Source organism: Sprattus sprattus, assembly GCF_963457725.1.
Source record: "Sprattus sprattus genome assembly, chromosome: 3".
Classification (NCBI taxonomy): domain Eukaryota; kingdom Metazoa; phylum Chordata; class Actinopteri; order Clupeiformes; family Clupeidae; genus Sprattus; species Sprattus sprattus.
Window position 1 is genome coordinate 49,996,987 of NC_137922.1, and position 12,568 is coordinate 50,009,554.

Below are 12,568 nucleotides of genomic sequence, written 5' to 3' on the forward strand. Positions count from 1 at the left end.
AGAAGATGGAACTGTGAGAGGCCTCTTTGATATGTATAAGGGCTCTGGATAGATTTTATAGGTGATCCACAAATACACAGTGACTAGAGACGTAGTACCGGGACTGGCCAAAGGGAGGGAGGGGGGCTGGGAATAGGAGTCGGCGTCGCCTAACGAACAATAATGTCTTAGCATGCAATGGTGATACACCCCGGGAAGGCACACTAAAATAACAGGCAAATTGTTTTAGCACGCTATGGTGAAACACCCCACAATAAGGCACACTACTGGAACAGGTTAGATGTCTTAACACCCACTGGTGATACACCCCACAATGGGCACTCTGACGCTGAGCACAATAAAGCAAGGGGAAGAGGGGAAGTTCAAGAAGGGCCAGGCCTATACACTACAACCAGGTAACAGAGCCTCTGACACGGAGAGTAGGACAGGACAGGATGGCCTTATCAGAAGATACAGTTTGCACAATAAACCAAAACAACAAACTTGGGGTGCTGTGACACATTCAGTGGCTTTTTTATGGTAGGGGAAAACAGTGATTGACTGCGCTGTACCAAACAGGACTGAAGCGCGGCTGGGAAAAGGTTCCACAGTCCAGTGTAGCAGTTGAGAATAAAGAGCTAGACAGTTGCTTGCCGTTCGCAGGTAGACGTGAGTGCACCAGAAACTCCGCGAAGGAAGAGATACGAGCTGCTCGTGAAAGCTAATAATCCAGGTCCGATACGAGCAGCAACGTGGACCCCAAACAATTCTTCCAGCGATGCCGGTGACTTTCGCGGTGCCATTTTAAAAGGATCACATCAGGTGCGCTACACAGCTGAGAGGGGCGGTTCAGAGAGGGGCAAGCTGGGAGATGTAGTTTTGGGCCGCACGGCCACATAAAGGCTACAGCACCTTTGGAAAAATATATATGTATTATTATATTTAAGTTGTTACTGTATATTTGTGTGTTGTTTTATATTTGACTTAAAACATTATACAGGTACAATATTACAACAGGAGAACACGTATAGTAACATTAGAGAAGAAAAGGCATAATGCTCCTGATAAGGCCTTCATTCTGGTGTTTTCACATTTTATAGTAGTGTTTTCCATTGAGCACATCAGTGTTCAATCAATGCTTAGAATGTCTACTCATATAATGGTCTGTGTTTGTCATTTGAAAACAAAATACCCTCTTGAGGTGACATAATACTGTTTTGAAAGCAAAGTAGCATTTTGCAGGAGATAAAAAGGGTTTTGCATTTTGTGTGAGTGGTTTTGGGATTTGTGTTTAGAGTTAAGAGAAACTGAGGCATGCTTTCAAAGTTTTTGAGTTTTAGCAATCGAGAAAAACTGTAAATCACCTCTCTCTCTCTCTCTCTCTCTTTCTCTCTCTCTCTCTCTCTCTCTCTCTCTCTCTCTCTCTCTCTCTCTCTCTCTCTCTCTTTAGAATCTGTGTGGGGTGTATTAGTCTGTGTTAAACTGCATGTTATGGCACTTGACACTGAAGGTTTAGGTGGAGTTCATAGCGCTTAATGCCGCTTATATTCATAAAGCTTCTCTCTAGTTGCTGGGTGGACATGTTATACTCAGGTTTCGGCACTAATTTCTGTTTTATGGCAATAGTACGCAGGATATGATACATTTATAACAATAGCAACTGTATCGTATAGATTGCAATAGCCATGATGGTAATCTATTAGGAATAACAATATCACGAATTACAATGAAGAAAAGTTGAATCGCAGAAAAGTAAAACAACCACATCACTGAACGATATTTTCGAAAATCCTTTAGTTTTCCTTTTACCCTGTGTTTCTTTTCAACTATTTCTGTCTGTTTCCCAGAGTTCTTTGCGCATCGCAATAGTTGCCAGTCATTCTGCTGAGATAAACTGATGTGAGTGTTGTTATTCATTGAATCGAGGATCAGGCTGCTTGTTTGTTGTTTACACCTTTTGCTGCGTGCTAAAAAGTGTATTCCATTTGTAGAGACAATATGAAAGAACAAACTGCCAAGAGACGCGAGAAGCCCAAAGATTCAAAAGCTGACAAGCAGAAAGAGACGGGCCCTGAACCTCAGGATGTTGAGATGCCCGAGGAGGACGCCGCCGGATCGGCAAAGCCTCCAAAGGAAATCGACAGCCTTACGTTAGAAGGTATGTTTTAATAGCTGCTCAGTGTTATCTATGAAATTAAATGTATTTCTGTTTGTGGAATGTATTGTCCTTTAGCTGTGAATTTACTCTTGTTAGCATGCTACCTGGCTAGCTAGCTAGCAAGTTAGCTAGTTAACAGCACAGTGACGTTAGCTAGCCACTGAGTAGAAAAGCTCACGGCAACCGACTCTAGGCTATGTAGCCATCGCTAACCATGTTAGCTAGTGCTAACTGTATACTTAATGTCGTAACTGCCGTTAGGATGTCAAGGGTAGGTGATATTGTGTGATTTCTGTGTGAGCGTCTTAATGGGCATAGGCACATATGTATCTTGAGAGAAAAAAATATAAAACAATTTAACCAGATTTGTTCTATTTCGGCAAGGGTACTGAGCCTCTTGATAATGATGCTAACTTAAACTGCCCGTCCGCCTGCTGCAGTAATGACGTTTTAGTGTACTGAACCTTGTTTTCAGGAAGGTTAGCTTAGCATATTTACCTATAGGGGCCTCCGATTACCAAGGCATACTTCTTCGTTTGGCTTTCAATTCGCCTGAATCTATTAATAGGCTAAGGCTGACTTTTTGGTAATCCCTCTCAGGAAAGTATAGGCATACCCTACAGGTAAATCAAAGAATATATTGGCCCACACAGGTTTCAAGTGGTATTACTTTCAGATGTAACATTCTGTCACGCTGAAGTGGGGTTTCAGTGACCCATAGAACGTAACCCCTTGGGCTCCAGCCTGGAAACTGTCATACAATGTAAACTAATGTGTACATAAGCCACGTTCCCTTTTCAATTTAAACTTGTAAACAATGTTAGGCCAGTCTGATCTTAAGTTGTATAACTGTCAGATATCCTATTCTTTCATACTGAAGTGAGTTTTCATAGGCCTAAACCGTCTTAAGTCATTGGTCAACACTTAATGTTAACCATTGATTCAATAAGCAATGTTCCCTGGTTGATTTAAAGGTGAGGAATACATACATACATACAGCCAGGCAGGTAACAAGTGACGTGACTTTCAGACATCATATTCTGTCATACTGAAGTGCATGAAAATAGTAGAGTGGAAATTCCTTGGCCTTGCAATAACAACATAATGCCAGTGTGTATATTAGTAGTGTTCCCTGGTAGATTTAAAGGTGAAAACATGTTTGGGACAGCCTGAGAAGTCATATTATTTTTACACAGTAAAATGATTTGGTCACACAGATGTTAAGGGCCTTGGTCTTTTACAATTACATTTAATTTTTATAGCACTAAAACACGTTTTCTTGCAATGGTCAAGACATTTTAAACCAATGAATATCCTATAACAATATAAACAAGGCCACATGTGCATGGCTTAAGATAAATGGAAATAGAATGACAAATATTTTATCATGCAGAAGTGAGTTTCCTCGTGCCCAGAATATGGTATCCCTGCAGGCCTCGACCTGGAAGGGGTCAGAAACGAGCATTTAAAAAGTCCTATTACGTTCAAATGGAATATTCTCTTATGTTGACTTGTACCAGGAAACCGTACATCAGGTTAAAGAAAATGTTGTTCATGCACAGAGATAAGGTAACATGTAATAATTGAAGCCCCCCTACAGGCACAATGGCATCATTTTGGTCAGCTGCAATGCATTTAAGATCGAATGGAAAATGAGAATACTGAGCTTTTGGGGGGGGGGGGGGGGGGGGGGTGTGGGTGTGTAACTTTAGCCGTGTTCCTTATGATCAATGTATGTTTACCCTGTTTGCCCCTGCCAGACATCAAGGAGCACGTGAAGCAGATTGAGAAGGCCGTGTCGGGTAAAGAGCCTCGGTTCGTGCTCCGGGCCCTGCGTGCTCTACCCTCCACCAGCCGGCGCCTCAACCCCAACGTTCTCCACAAGGCCATCACCGGCTTCTACACCGCCAATGCAGCCGGCAAGGACTTCCTGCTGGGGTTCCTGGAGGAGGTATGCCGACCCATCGCAGGGCTAATGCTGAGGACGTTTGAGACGGGGCGCCAGTGCTCTACGCCTAGGCTGACTGTAGTTCCGGCCACTTAGTTCTTGTAGTTCCGCTGGGTCAAGGTCATTGGCTTAATAGCCATAATCATGGCTCATAAGGAGGATGTTAGAGGAACGTCAGCACTTAAAGCCAAGGCCAAGTTAGTCTCTGCCACTCAGTGTCTAAGAGCAGGGTGCCGACAAGTCTGTGGGTTTAACATCCAGGGAGACCATAGTGACGGCAGAAAATGTGTGTCGGCACTGTGCTTGTAATGGGATCATACCTTTTGTAATATACGTTAGTGGGTTGTGTTTATGGTTAATTCCAAAGCCCATCATGTCCCTCGTGATTTTTAGGCTTCAGTTCACGCTTTAGATGTCTCTGAATCACACAAAGATGGGATGGGTGGTCTTGTAATGTACAGTTCTACGCCTAAATCTCTTCCTCCTGATAATTAGCTCATCCGTTCGTTCTGCCATTCATCTATCCACTGTAACTGTCAATTTTTCTGTTCATACATCTTCACTGTCCCTCACTTTTCATTCTTAAAGCATAACCTTCAATGTCACTATAACATACTATACTATAACATACGCACAGAATTGTTTGGTTGGTTCATAGTTTCCCTTTCACTCTTTTTTCTTTATAGATCTATTCACTTACTGTACAATATATAATAGACTCCTAATTCCTCCTAGAGTGATTGATCGATATATTCTCTAAATCATTTTGTGTAGCCTTTATTGTCTTCCAATTGATTGATTGATTGACTGATTGACATTAAATGTCTCCTCTTTCAGCCCATGGACACAGAAGGAGAGGTGCTGTTCAGACCTCGCACGGGGAAGGCGGCAGCCACTCCTCTCCTGCCCGAGGTGGAGGCCTATCTGCAGCTGCTCCTCGTGGTCTACCTCACCAACAACAAGCGCTACCCAGAGGCAAGCACCTGCCAGTGGATTTTCTACAGCCATACAGTTTTGTCTTGGAAATAAAATCATAGTATTTGGTGTATAAGTTAAAATAGGACTTGGACATTCTTAGATCTTTCCATGAAAGCCTTGGTCAAATCCTGTCCTTATGCATATTTAACCAATGCATGCATACTTATCCAATGCATGCATACTTATTGAGGCAGTCGCTGTAGAAATCACCTGAATAGGACTGGGGCATTCTTGGATCTTCCCAGGGAAGCCTTGGTCAAAGCCCGTTCTTATGCATACCTGTTTGTTACAGGCAGTCACCGTAGAAATCACCAGAACAAAAACGTTCTAAGGAGTTGTGCACCAAGGCTTTATATAATGTGTTACCCGACGTCCCCTCTGCAGGCTCAGAAGGTGTCTGATGAACTGCTACATAAGATCAGCTCCCAGAACCGCCGAGCTCTGGACCTGGTGGCCGCCAAGTGTTACTACTACCACTCCCGTGTCTATGAGTTCCTCAACCAGCTTGACGTAGTGCGCAGGTAACTAGCAGTGTTTTTATTTCCTGTAGTTCTAGTGTTTAGTTCCTGTAGTTCTATACCACGAATGTGTCATTTTCTTTCCCCCCATTTTTTGACCCAGAAAAGTCACTGGCTTCTTTCTGTAATGACGTGCCATTTACGGATCATTTCACTCATCTCCTCATCACCTTTATTTGTGGAAGAAGTACCACACCGTTTGTTTGTTTGTTTTCTTCCCCCTTGAGCATCGCTGCTTGATGAGTGTTCTTGGTCAAGAGATGTTTTCGGTCTCGCTTTCTCATTCTCTCTCTCTCCCCCTCTCTCATTCTCTCTCCCCCTCTCTCATTCTCTCTCTCTCTCCCCCTCTCTCATTCTCTCTCCCCCTCCCTATCTCTCCCTCCCCCTCCCTATCTCTCCTTCTTTCTCCCTCTCTCTCTCTACCTCTCTCATTCTCTCTCTCTCTCTCCCCCTCTCTCATTCTCTCTCCCCCTCTCTCATTCTCTCTCTCTCTCCCCCTCTCTCAGTTTCCTGCACACGCGTCTGCGGACGGCGACCCTGCGCCATGATGCCGACGGCCAGGCCACCCTTCTGAACCTGCTGCTGAGGAACTACCTGCAGTACAACCTGTACGACCAGGCTGAGAAGCTTGTGTCCAAGTCGGTCTTCCCCGAGCTGGCCAACAATAACGAGTGGGCCCGCTACCTCTACTACACAGGTGGGATGAATAAAGACTGGACCCCTGCACCCTGTGCTGGAACCTTCCTTTTCAAGTTTTTATACGTTATTTTTTTGGGGGGGGATTAGGATCCGCATTTGCCGCATTCTCCAAACTGTTAACCGCATCGCATATAAACAGCACTACAGTATTTTATGTGCTTTTTCTGAAAACAAACTTCTGTATTAAAGGCACACTTGTACTAGCCACAGTTTATTCAACATTTATGTCATTGTGTCGTGCAAAACTAGCTGTTCAACATTTACCTAAAGTAAACTCCCGTCAAAAGCTTTTACATTGAGGCGTTCACTAACATTCAAATAGTCAGGCAGAGCTTCCTGTCTGCAGACTTTCGCCCCTAGGGCGACCCCATACTGTCCACTTTACACCCCTCTCTCTCTCTTTCTTTCTTTCTTTCTTTCTCTCTCTCTCTTTCTCTCTCATTTCCTACTGTTCCTCTCTGTGTCTCTTCCTCCTCCACTCTACTGCCCCCCCCCCCTCTTACTCTCTCTCGCTCTCTCTCTCCCCTATTCTTCATCAGTGTTTCTTCCTCCCTCACACCGTTCCCCCTCTCTCTTTCTCTCGCACTCATCGCGCTTTCTCCCTCCCACTTCCCCCACCTATCTATTTCCACTTGCTCTCTCTCACGCACTCACTTTCTCTTACTCACACACACACACACACACACACACACACACACTTAATCACTCTCTCTGTCTCTGCAGGACGCATCAAAGCCATTCAGCTGGAGTACTCTGAGGCCAGGAGGACCCTGACTAACGCCCTGAGGAAGGCCCCTCAACACACCGCCGTGGGCTTCAAGCAGACCGTGAGTCTCCGCCCTGCCTCCATCTCTCCTCAATCACCATGCAGCGCAATCAAGGAGGCTACCAGCTCACCTGGGCCCCATCCCAACTCAACACTGTGCCCTCAAAGCAGGCCACGCCACCTAGTTATCACGCACCTAGTTATCTCCTAATCGGCCACACATAGCTAGGAGCAGCACAGCGTGTCTGTGGTGTGTGTCGCTTGAGCTCAGAACTAGGTGGACACCCATTTTCTTTTCATTCATGATGTCTCGAGGTCTAGACATTAAGAGGTGGAAGCTGCTGGATACATGCAACGATACATATGCTTTTAGTACCACCGTAACATTAATTCTGTAACATCAATTAAATGCATTCTATATAATCAAATAAAATGCATTCACTGATATAGCACCGTTAAAAACCAACATTATCCATGTCCTTTACAAATCTCAAATGACTAGACTCTTTTCAAATACCCTCATTTCAGCCTCACCTCATGCTGTCCTTTGGTGACCTGAGTCACTGTTGACTCACTGTTGCCCCCTGCTGGACATGCACCCATACAACATGGAATTGCAACAACAGAGTTTTATTTAATGTTGAGCTTCTTGATGGGGGAATCCAATGAGTGTGTATAAGTAATGTTGAGAGACTAAATGATTTTTCATTTTTCAAGTAAATTCTCTCTCTCTCTCTCTCCATCATTTCCTACTGTTCCTCTCTGTGTCTCCCCCCCCCCCCCCCCCCCACACACACACACACACACACACACACACGTGTTCTCATTCTCCTTCCTTCCTGTTTATCAGTGACTTCCTGCCGCTGGCTGACATGTCTGTGTCTCTCTCCCTATCAGGTGCACAAGCTGCTGATTGTGGTGGAGCTGCTGCTGGGAGAGATCCCCGACCGTCTGCAGTTCCGCCAGCCCTCTCTGAAGAGGTCCCTCATGCCATACTTCCTGCTCACACAGGGTAACCCCCCCCCCCCCCCCCCCCGATTTTCAGATACATGTTTTCTTGTGGGTTTAATTTTTTTGGCCATAGATACAGCCTCTGAAAGCATTCACTAATACATCCACCGTTTCTGTGGTCTCCCTTAGCGGTGAGAACGGGAAACCTTTCCAAGTTCAACCAGGCCCTGGAAGAGTTTGGGGAAAAGTTCCAGACCGACGGCACCTACACCCTCATTATCCGTCTACGACACAACGTCATTAAGACCGGTGAGCGATGATTGCACAACAAAAAATTGCCCAGGAATGAATAGTGTTTTTTGTCCAGAGCGACATTAAAAAAGGACTTAATTTCTTTTTAAATTAATGGTTTGGACAATTTCTCTCTCCCCCCCCCCCAGGTGTGCGTATGATCAGCCTGTCCTACTCTCGCATCTCTCTGGCTGACATCGCCCAGAAGCTGCAGCTGGACAGCCCCGAAGATGCCGAGTTCATCGTGGCAAAGGTAACCCATGGCTCACTTTCCACCAGTGTTGACCAGGGTAAAACTGAACACTCTGGAGGATTGTGCACGAATGCAGATGTTGTTGGTGTTGTGCTTGTGTTGGTAGTTGCAAACAGAGTATTGGGATGTGTGTAGGTGTTGGAAAAAGAGTAATGGGATGTGTAGGTGCTGGAAAAAGAATACTGGGATGTGTAGGGGCTGGAAAAAGAGTAATGGGATGTGTAGGTGTTGGCAAAAGAGGCCAGATTTTGGATACGTGACGCATGCATACACGTAAATAACAACAAAAGCTGACTTGCCTGGGCTTCACCTGTCTTGAATAAACTTCCCCCCCCCCCCCCCTCAGGCCATCCGGGATGGTGTGATCGAGGCCAACATCAACCACGAGAAGGGCTACGTCCAGTCCAAGGAGACCATGGACATCTACGGCACACGCGAGCCCCAGCTCGCCTTCCACCAGCGCATCTCCTTCTGCCTGGATATTCACAACATGTCTGTCAAGGTGCGTCTCATCCGTGTGATTAGAAACTGTAGAATGGACGTTCCTATTCACAACGACGCTTAGTAAGGTTATCTGTGCTGTTTGTATGTATGTACATACGTGTTGTGTTATATGTGTTTTAAGAATGTTGGTGAAACCATGGCAGCCATAGAATTACAAAGAGTAGAATGGACATTCACTTCGTTCCGTGTGGTCTTTGCTCTCTAAAAGCCGATCTCATTTTCATAAAAAAAAAAAGACTTTCAGTTGAGTTGTTTGCAAAAAATGACATTATGATAGATGACACATTTGTTCAATTCTGTAATTTGTTGTTTCTTCACAGGCCATGAGATTCCCTCCAAAGGCGTACAACAAAGACCTGGAATCTGCCGAGGTATGATTGTGTTGTGCCTTAGTAGTCACTGGTGATGCTTATCACATCTAAATAATGATGCTCTCTGCTTGCCTTAAGTGTGCTTCAGCCTGAAACTGCATGAAACGTATGATGACCTTAAGCATAATATGAAGGTTTTTTTTCTAGGGTTTGTTTCAGATTAGAACACATCTAAAGACGATGTTGTTGGGTTTCAATGACCACAACAGATAGACAGCATGGTGTCATGTTCTGAACCAAATTAATACAGAATTGGTGGGCCATGTTGGCCAGTTTGTGTAGTAAATGGAAAATTGGCCAGGTCTGCCCAGAAATAACTGTACTTGGCTTCAATTTTGAGCAAAATTCCAAGTGGAGCATACGGTGTCTTTTATTTTTAGTCCTTGGTTGAGTTCATGAAGTACTGTCGATCGGGGTGCGACTCCAATCTGAAGGAACGCTTGAGTATTGTCGGTCGGGGTGCGACTCCAATCTGAAGTAACGCTTGAGTAGTGCCGGTCGGGGTGACGACTACAATCTGAAGTAACGCCTGTCGTTTGGTTTTCACAGGAGCGGAGAGAGCGGGAGCAGCAGGATCTGGAGTTTGCCAAAGAGATGGCGGAGGACGATGACGATGGCTTCCCATGATCCTCCACAAAACAGAGCAACAACATGGCCGCCACTGGTTCCCCTCATCCCGTCGCTTCCATGTTTTGCCTCTTCATATAGTTTTTTTCACTTTCTTCTTTGTATGTTTTTTTTTGTTTTCTTTGTTTTTTTTCCCCTTTCAGGGGACCCAAACCAATTCCCATCTTCCCTTTTTAAAGTTGAAGTAGTTCTTCCCCCTCAGCGTAGACTCGTCTCTGCTGGTAGATGTTCACCCTGTCCTAATAAACTTCGCCAAACAATGTTAAAATCTCTGGCTGACTGACTCGCAGAGTCTTTACCCTTACGCTTTGTAGAGGCTGAAACTTGTTTTGTTTAGGGCTTGTTATTTTGGCTGTTTGACCCCGGCATGGAAAGATGTTTGAGAAGGCCAACACCAGTGCTGAATAACAACTATAATAAATCCGATTTATCTGATTTACCCTAAATGTCGCTTGGCCTTGCTTCACAGCTCCAAAAAAAAAAATTGTTCTTTGGAAGTGATGATTAAATGTGCATTTGAAACCCTAAAGGAATGATAGACATGTTAGTCAATTCCTTTTAAATTTCACACTGCTCTTAAAGGATGCCTAGGATTAAAGAAAAACTAAGCCAAGATGCATTCAATGTGGAACCGATGTTCTGTTCCCCGAAGATTGATACTGTAGAGGAGAAGCATTCAGGCCATATGTACGCTGTTTGTGATGGTTTCTTATGGGGGAGCATATACATTGTGTAATTAAAACTTTTTTTTTTCTATACAGTGCTTTGTTGCTGGTTGTCTTTTTATTATTTTTTGTGTTTGGTTGTATATGGGAATTGATTTCATATCTGTGGTTGGAGCCTATGTTTTTGAATAGTAAGGTGCTTGTGGCAAATGCTTATGGTAACATAGAAGACCTCAGTGGCGGTTTTAGACACGGGGCGGCACTTTTTCAAGCCACGTGGGGGGCGGAACGACCAAGTAAATAAATAAATAATAATCTGGGCTGCGAAGCGGTTTTCTATTATCTATCATATCACTGTTTGGGGAATTGGCGAATTGGCGCCCCCTGCGGCTGCAGGCGCTCCTGCTTGCGCCCCTGCTTGCTAATAAGAAGGTGACATCTATGTGTGAAAACGGGGAAGGGGAGGGAGCGCGGGGGAAAAGTTCACCTTGGAACAGACAAGTGGGGGGACGGGGGGATCCACTGTAGGCTATAGAGCAATACTCTAATACAATTAGTGGGCGCAAGTCAGTCACACCTCGACTTTCTTGCAAAAAACGCACATTCATAATATTATAATTACAGGCCTATAATTCCTGCACGTTTTTAGTTTTTCTGAATTGTGTGAAATGGCTTATAGGCTACAAATAGGTAATACTGAACGATTATGTGTCACCAAGGGCTAGGTGAATTGGTTTAGTCTTAACTTCTGTACGAGTGACAGGGGATGGGGAAAAATAAGCACAAAGATGGATAGGTAATGGCCAAAACCGTCAGGCGCCCTATTTCGAAAGAAAAGAAGAAGAGGAGAAACGAGCAAAACATAAAGGTATGCCACTATGTTCTCTCTGTATGATTACGGTATCCACGTCATGATGAAGGGCTAATGTTAATTGGTGGTATAACTCTTAGCCTACATGTGTTAGCCTGCTATTCTACTGCCCATGATTATACAACAATAGTTCGGTTTTAGCTCAACAAACACGAGATCTAATTTCACGATAAGATTGTGCTCCGCAACAAAACTGTTACACGTTCAGTTATTATTTATTTCCATCAGTTGGGTTGACGTTGGGCCGTGTAATTAGCCAACGGAATGTTCATATGTTCTCTAGGCAGTTTCAAAGACGGAACATTTGACATTTGCTACAACTCTATTTCGTGACAAATTTTAGTTTACCAGTCATAAGTTGAAGTGTGGCATGCATAGAATTCTAGGCAGTAACCAAGCAGCTAATTGTTCCTCCCTGAAAGATAGGTTTATATAGCGTCTAATGACATATATTTGTAGGTATAAGGGCATGTTTATTCCCATTGATTCCCTTAAGTGTGTTATTTAAAGTTCTATAAAGGGATTTGTGCAATTTGTGTATTTATTTAGTTATAATAATACAAAAAGTTATATATACAGTGGTGGCCAAAATTATTAGAACACTAGGCATATTTAAGAGGTTTCAGTTGTTTTTGTTGAATTGGCCATTAAAATACCCTTAAAACTAATGAAATACCTACAAAGTCATCATTATGCTCTATAAACCATAGAATAGAGCTATCATAAGTAGATTAAGGTCAATTTCCGTACAAAAACAAACTAGGCCTATTTCACTGTCAATGTCACAGAAGAAGCCAAATTACTTGTTTTATCATTGTCAGGTGTGGTCGTGGTTAAATTGATGGTGATGCAAGAGTCTTAGGCTAGCTTTACACGACAACGATCTGAACACAAACCGCAAAAGTGGCGTTGCGTTCCCACTTTTTATTTCGCGTTTAGACGAGCGACTTTGGGTGGAAATCTGCATGCACACGGGGACGCAAAAATGT

At 44.0% G+C, this 12,568-nt stretch overlaps 1 protein-coding gene across 1 annotated transcript; it reads left to right on the top strand.

The window, feature by feature from the left end:
• The first annotated feature begins 1,825 nt into the window (after window positions 1-1,825).
• Window positions 1,826-10,803, top strand: psmd3 (proteasome 26S subunit, non-ATPase 3). Its single transcript, XM_080834294.1, has 13 exons — window positions 1,826-1,878; window positions 1,971-2,137; window positions 3,898-4,088; window positions 4,923-5,060; window positions 5,448-5,584; window positions 6,088-6,278; window positions 7,004-7,107; window positions 7,944-8,058; window positions 8,187-8,306; window positions 8,438-8,541; window positions 8,888-9,043; window positions 9,366-9,416; window positions 9,966-10,803. Exons 2-13 carry the CDS (start codon window positions 1,978-1,980, stop codon window positions 10,041-10,043), a joined length of 1,545 nt encoding a protein of 514 aa, XP_080690420.1. The 5' UTR covers window positions 1,826-1,878; window positions 1,971-1,977; the 3' UTR covers window positions 10,044-10,803.
• The last annotated feature ends 1,765 nt before the right edge of the window (window positions 10,804-12,568 follow it).